Genomic DNA, 7,700 nt, shown 5'->3' with positions numbered 1-7,700 from the left:
CGGGGAAGATAGAGAGAGAGAGAGAGAGAGAGAGAGAGAGAGAGTGTGTGAGTAGTGTGCATGTGAGTGTGAGTGTGTGTGCGTGTTCGTGGGACACTCCCTACAAATATAGGCTAGTTATCGTCCCTCAGCTTACACTTCCTTTTCTCTGTTTTCAATTTCTCACTCCTTGTGAGTCATGTTCTATTAAACACTTTTGGTTTGTTTGTCGCAGTGTCTGTATCCATTTCTTTTTGTGCCAGTTTCTGAGAAACTTGCACAGTCGTTTTGTCCAGATGAACCATGCATTTGGCACATTTTTAACCCTATTGAACCATGCAGTGTGCGATGTTAAACAACAGTAGAGTTGGTGGTGAGGCTGAGTTGCAGGTGGGTCAAGTTGTTGAATTCACTCACACTTTTGACCGCTACTGCTGCCACAGCCTTGCCTTCTATCACCCTCAGTCTAATTCAACTATACGCTTTAATGTGTGTCACACTACCCTAAGCTGACATTTACAAAGCCACTTCCCAGACCTTCAGGCTACTGCTTTCTCACATATTTGCAAATGTCTCAGATGATGCTTTGAGCAGCATGTTTTTTTTCTGGGTTTTTTGTTGAGGGGAGGGAGGGTTCGGGGGGGGGGGTGTGGACGACTCCTGATCGTTAGCTTATTTCAGCCTGCAGTGATTGAAGATGAGAAATGTTTTTCAGCTCAAGTGCAAGCCCTCATGTAGCTTTCTTTTCTACAGTCACTGTTTTGTTCAAGAGTTGCTTCACTTTTTCTACCCTCACCTTTTTCCTGTACAACATGATTTTGCCCGCTTTGTTATGCTTGCAACATCCCACCAACGTCATGCCACCTTTTGTATGTATGTGGACAGTTTAAGCAGAAGTACAGAAATGTGGGGAATCTGTGTTGATTATAGATTTTTTTCTTTCTTTTTTCTTCTTTTCTACTACTTGAACCAAGTATTTTGAGAAATACGTTCATTTCCCTCTCTTTCTTAAACATATCTTTTTCACGTGGTGTTTCAATGTGGAATATTGATATATTCTACTTCTATTTGATATCTTATATTTCTATTTCTAAGACCCAATAAAGTATTTGAAGTACGAAAAGAGATGAGTCATGCTTTATCAGTGTTTTTTCATCAGTGTGAAACTCAATTTGTTGTAGGAGGGGATAGTTTGACATGACAGACTCCACATGTTGAAACTATAATTAATACACTTTGACTTACTTACTACCCACACACTGTAACACACACACACACACACACACACACACACACACACACACACACACACACACACGCACACACACACACACACACACGCACTACACACATGCACACACACACACACACACACACACACACACACACACACACACACACACAAATGCACGCTGTGTTCATTGGAGATAAAGACTCAGGGAGGACAGCCGGAAGTTTACACTCCTGGTGGGCCGCTGTGGTTGTTGCTTGTTAAATGACGTTATTCAGAGAGAAAATGGACCTGGACATGTGTGGAATCCCTAAAGTAACTGTGTAACTGAATACAAACAGCCAATTTAAAAAGCTTACTTACTATATTGTGTGAACAGTTAGCTTCATTTAATATTTTATGTGGCGTTTTCTTTTATCATGCTCCAAATGTTCCACCAAAACAAGTTCCTTCCCAAAACTATTTTACAGAGCCAGCGTCGCTATGTCCGGAGCTTAGCGCCGCCCAAGACGATTGTGATTGCTTTACTGTAAAGAGATGCAAACAACCCAGGGCCTTTTTTTCTCCTATCCTGGAAAATATGTTTGGTAGAACCAACGCGAGACTAGGGCCAATGCGAGACTATCCATAAAGAGACCCAAAGTTATTGCAATGAGATTTAAAATGACTAAAAATAGATGCAAAACGTCTCATAATCCGGTGTGTCCGATAGAGAAAGTCCTCCCGTGAAAAACAACCTCATAGGTGGTTTGTACCATTTTGTGCCATAGTGATTATGACTTATAATTATGACTCCATAACCACACTCTTGCATAATTGCACAGTAAAATCTCTAGTCTATGTCTGCAGCACCAGCAGGAGAGATTTTCACCTGGCAACCCAAAAGTTGTTCTTATTACCTCTATCTCTCTCTCTCTCTCTCTCTCTCTCTCTCTCTCTCTCTCTCTCTATATATATATATATATATATATATATATATATATATATATATATATATATATATATATAAATAATATTTAAATAAAATAAAATAAATACAAATAGATTTAAATTAAGCCATTAGTTACAACATATTGGTTGGTCACACCCATAGACTGTTACTATAATTAATATACAGTCTATGGTCAAACCATACAGTAGCATCAGAGTGATAGACCATAGCTCCGAGTAGCATTAACGGTTAACCTCAGCCCTGATTGGAGGAGGTTTGCTACTCTTCCTCCTCTGATTGGTCTGCAGCATCGTCCTCGTTCTGGGGCCTCCATCCAATCACAACATCGCAAAGTTCAGCTGCGGAAGAGAGATGAGAAGGAGATGGCTGAACTTAGATAGCCCTGTATTTGGGAATATCTTCACCATGGATCTTCTCCGTATGAAAGAGGGATGCGGAGTACGACTGCTTGTCCTTGCAGTAGTGTTTGGGTGGTGTTTAGGGTCTGTGAGCTGTTTCGGACAGAACCTAGACAGCGAGTTCACGTTTCTGCTACAAGCCGGAAGATCCGAGTGTTTCTTTCAAACAGCAATAAAGAATGGTACGATGGAGGTCGAATATCAGGTAACTGTGCGTGTGTGTGCTCTGCAAACATAATCACTTAGCTAGTGTGTTCACATTTACATGCTGTCTGTTAAAGACTTATACAAGGAATATGATGTTAATGGCTACAGTTACTACCCGTTGTTCCTTTAGCTAGCTGACATGCTGGTAGTATATTATACATACTCTATCCCGGGCATATATTTTATTAAGCCAGCATTGAACTGGAGCTGTAAGATACAGTAATGACACATATTTCTCCATTAATATTGTGGGAGTTAACGTGACCAATCTAACAACCACGTACTGCAGCAAAAGAAAACTGTGAAAAAAATCCATAACGTCAAATCAAACTTCATTTATCTAGCACCTTTTTGTGCAATATTGCAATAACACAATTACTTACCGAAATAAATGACCACAAAGTGCCTCTTCACTAATAAAGATCAGTGATAACTAAATACTTTACAGGAAATGAGATAATACACACATAGTTTAGTACGTTTGAATGAGTCACTATGTAAATGATCGGCTGTAGGATGTACACGAATGTCTAAGTGGCCCAGATCTGGTCATCCAGCAGCTTGTTCCTGGAGGAAGGTCCTGGTCCAGTGTTGGTTGAACAGAAAAGAGCCTACAAAGGACAAAACCCCCATACAGTGTCTGTTGTCTGAGGCACTAGTTTTAGCTATTTAAAGGTCAGCAGCAGAAGTCAGTTCATACTGTTGATTTACAGGAGTCCCACTCATCAGAGTTCATTTAACACTTTGAGTGGTTTTGAGCAGCTACCACATAGCCACAGGCGCTCTGTGTGCACAGTGAAATCTCCACTCTACTGCTGTAGCTAACCAATGTTTTTATTATCCATTAATCTGCAGAGTATTTGTTTTAGAAAATAATGAAAATGTGTCCATCACAATGTCCCAGATCACAGGGTCATGTCTTCAGATTGCTTGTTTTGCCAAAATAACTGTCCAAATATATTCACTTTACTTTTTCACAGAGGTTGAAGAAAATGAGCAAATACTCACATTAGAGATGCTGTAACTAGTGAATTTGGGGCATTTTTGAACTGATTGACTGATCGTTTCAGCTTTACTTCTGTCCAACACCATATAAATCATGTAAAAAAAACAACAACACTTATTTACACAGGAACAGGTCTTATAATGTAAAGTTTTATTAGTCAGCAGTGTGTTTGTTTAGTGGGTGAGTCTCAATCGTAGAGACGACAATACACACTCTCTTGAAAGGCTCACCTAATCTCTCTTGGAAATGTTTGTCTTGTGGCATCCTGGTGGCCTAGTGGTTAAGACGCACACCAAGTTACTGCAACTTGCTGGAGACCTTTGCTGCATGTCATACCCCTGTCTCTCTTCACATACAGTATTTCCTGTCTGTATCTCTAATGTAACTAAGACAAACTGACAAAAATAATTTTCCAAAGACAATGGTTGACTTCAGAATACCATTCACTTGTCGTGTGTGTGTGTGTGTGTGTGTGTGTGTGTGTGTGTGTGTGTGTGTGTGTGTGTGTGTGTGTGTGTGTGTGTGTGTGTGTGTGTGTGTGTGTGTGTGTGTGTGTGTGTGTGTGTGTGTGTGTGTGTGTGTCCAGGTGATAGCAGGTGCTGGTATGGATGTAGACTTCACCATCATCTCTCCAGAAGGCATCCACCTCATCTTTGAGTCTCGGCGCTCTGACGGAGTCCACGTGTGAGTGATACCTCACGTTGGCGTGAATCCTTGATCATCTTTCATATTACTTAGCCAGCGATTGTTGGATCTGTCTGTTAATCTTTGACTTTATTTCCTGTTATCCCAGGGTGGAGCCTACGGTGGAGGGAGACTATGAAATCTGCTTTGACAACAGCTTCAGTCGCTTCTCAGAGAAGATGGTGTTCTTCGAGATCATCATCGAGGGTCAAGGAGGAGATGTGGGTGGAGATGAAGAGTGGATGGGAGTAGAGGAGCCCGATGGAAGCCTCCTGGAGTACAAGCTGGAGGACATCCGGGTGAGATGTTTGTTTAGGGTTTTAAGAAATGAATTCAAAAAAGGAAATCTAGTTCACTATGCAGCTGACTTCTTAAGGTAAACGGTGACCAGCTGTTTTATGAAATTATGTAGCCTCTTTTCTTTTTTTAAACTATATCTCTGACCTGAAATCTTCTATCCTGATATAGATCATTTCATATCTCGATAACGATATACTGTATCACGATATAGCATTTTTTTCCTTCAATAAATAAATAGCCTATATGAAATAACCGCATTGTAAAGCATAATTTGGGCTACTTATAATTAAATAATTGACAAATGAAGAGTACTGAGTGTTTTCTAATTTTATTGAGAACTTAAGTGCAAAATTAACATAACGTACAAGGATCAGAACGCAAAACGTCGTCCAAATGACGTGAATATTGCCGTAGCGCATCTCGGCCGCTGTTTTTTTTGACATTGCGATAGAAACGATATAGAAAAACATATGGATAGACGTTTTCATATTGTTTTGACAATATATATCATTATTTCACCCGGTCGTACTCTTGTCTTCAGTCGGAACAAATTGGGCTTGGGGCTGAGCGCCACAGACAGGCTGGGGAAGTGGGAAAGTATTGAAAGACAAATTTTTGTCTTTTTGTGGGATCTGCTGACAATATGTATACCAGAAGACTCCTGCTAACAGCTAACACCAGCTGGGAAAAATTGGCTACTATTATGTAGTTAGACCAAACCACAGCGATGGTTGCGTGATCTAATATTGATCTAATATTTGCCAGCTGACTGACTGACATTTACCACAAAATCAAAACCAGCACAGAAAATCTGTCTCTTTGCTAAATTCTGTTGAGACAGGAAAGACAACCGCTGTTTAGCAAAATCAGATTCTGTGTACTTTTGAGACCATCTTCTCTGTCTTCTCTGTCTCTGTCGGTCTTCCACTTCTCTCTCATAACAGCCACCACTTTTTTTTAACTTCCTCAGGAGTCCATGGACTCTCTGCACAGACGCTTGGAGCGCAGCCGGCAGATGCAGACGGTGTTGCGGGCTTTTGAGGCACGGGATCGAAACCTTCTGGAAGACAACCTGTGGAGGGTCTCATTCTGGTCCTGTGCCTGTGTACTGGTGATGCTGTGTGTGGCACTTACCCAGGTAAATGGAGCACTGACACACCACACAGCACAATATTTACTATATATTTAAATCTGTCACGCAGTTTGAATCACATACCCAACATCTAACTATCTGTGTTTTTTCTTCTGCATTCCCAGGTTTACACTGTCCGTAAACTGTTCGATGATAAGCGGAGGGTCTGCACATAGACGGATTATTTTGCAGGAGAACAATCCAATACAAGATGTTTGGCTGGTTACCCATTCAGACTATGCTCCACTATGTTCCATTTAGTCTCCATGAATACCAGCATTCAACATCAGTGTTAGTGGATCTTTTTTACTTTGAAAATGTTGTTTTAGATCGGTTTGTGAGCAATAATTAAATATGATTAGATCATGAAGGGTAGCCAGGTGAGGAAATTCAAGTTGGTTATTTCTATTTATTTGTTTAAAAGAACACGCCGACTTATTGGGACTTTAGCTTATTCACCGTAACCCCCAGAGTTAGATAAGTCCATACATACCCTTCTCATCTCCATGCGTGTTGATAGAACTGTAACTCTGTCCGACGGCTCCACCGGTAGCACGGATCCTGAAGGTAATCGGTTCCAACTAGCCTACTGCTCCGAATAAATGACAAAATAACGCCAACATGTTCCTATTTACATGTTGTGATTTGTATAGTTACAGAATATACAAATAACAAGGTCACATGAGACACAGCCATCTTCTAACCATATATAAACTGGGAACTATATTCTCAGATAGGCGAAGCACTGCTACTTCTGCTACTTGGGCAAGAGAGTAGCAGTGCTTCAATAAGTCGGCGTGTTCCTTTAATGCCTTTTCAAATCATACCACAAACCAATGAGGAAATACATTTTGAAAGGCACTGCCTACATAGACAGAACAATAAATGTAGTATAACTGCTGTCCTATGTTTCTGAAACTGGTGAGTGGTTTTAGGATTTTTTCTTGAAAGGTGAAATTATTCCTACTAAAGGTAAGAGGTCAGTAATGTGACACAACTCAAAAACTGATCCACAGAGCTCCTATTCAGCTGGTTTAGAAGGGATGACGATGTGCAATAGTGTTGTTGGCGTATTTGTTCTTCCTACGGTTTAAGGTCTTTCCATTATATTAGTGATCTGTCCATCTGACCAGGTGTTTCCTTGGTTACAATCGTGTTGATGGTTAGTTCTTTTGAGATGTTACTGATTTTTCTTTTCACGTGCCAGTTCAAGTCTATGCTGACGTGTTGACAAATAAGAATGTAGAATAAGAAAGAGGGTTGATTTGCAGTGATTGCCAGTAATGTACTGTAATGTGTCAATACTCTTCCAGTTTGTAGCATATGTGTATGTCAGTTCATTTATCAGGATAATTCAGTGTAAACATACTGATTGTTTGATGTGTGTTGTGTGTCACTGGCTTCTGTTCGATCTTCTAGATGATCAAACTTGTTTGTTTTTTTCCAGATGTATGTTTGACATTTTGATTCTGATCAGACAGCCACTGAGTGTTTTTTTTCTTTTTCATAAGAACAGGCTTTCATTACATATTCAATAGAATATGTAAAAATCAGGTTTACATGAGATTCATTATTATTAAATGCATTTTTTACACAGGTTACTTGGTCTGATGTGAGTTGTCTTTGACGATTAAGATGTAGATTGTTCTTTTTTTAAAGTTCTGTGATCACTTGCACATTGTGCTGTAAATCATGATTTAATGACAGCATATGCGGGCATTTGGCACAGCTTTAAACCACAAGAAACCACATTAGATCATTTTTGCATCTTTTATACAAGATTATGTTTTACATAACCCTGCTTGTCAATG

The 7,700-nt window shown here is 39.9% G+C and overlaps 1 protein-coding gene across 1 annotated transcript; it reads left to right on the top strand.

Moving 5' to 3' along the window:
- The first annotated feature begins 2,472 nt into the window (after nucleotides 1-2,472).
- Nucleotides 2,473-7,490, top strand: tmed1b (transmembrane p24 trafficking protein 1b). Its single transcript, XM_039795885.1, has 5 exons — nucleotides 2,473-2,765; nucleotides 4,360-4,457; nucleotides 4,567-4,756; nucleotides 5,728-5,895; nucleotides 6,015-7,490. The coding sequence occupies exons 1-5, from the start codon at nucleotides 2,514-2,516 to the stop codon at nucleotides 6,063-6,065; spliced, it is 759 nt and encodes a 252-aa protein (XP_039651819.1). The 5' UTR covers nucleotides 2,473-2,513; the 3' UTR covers nucleotides 6,066-7,490.
- Nucleotides 7,491-7,700: the final 210 nt, after the last annotated feature.

This window comes from Perca fluviatilis, chromosome 1, assembly GCF_010015445.1.
Source record: "Perca fluviatilis chromosome 1, GENO_Pfluv_1.0, whole genome shotgun sequence".
Classification (NCBI taxonomy): Eukaryota; Metazoa; Chordata; class Actinopteri; order Perciformes; family Percidae; genus Perca; species Perca fluviatilis.
This window is presented reverse-complemented; position numbering and strand designations above follow the sequence as displayed.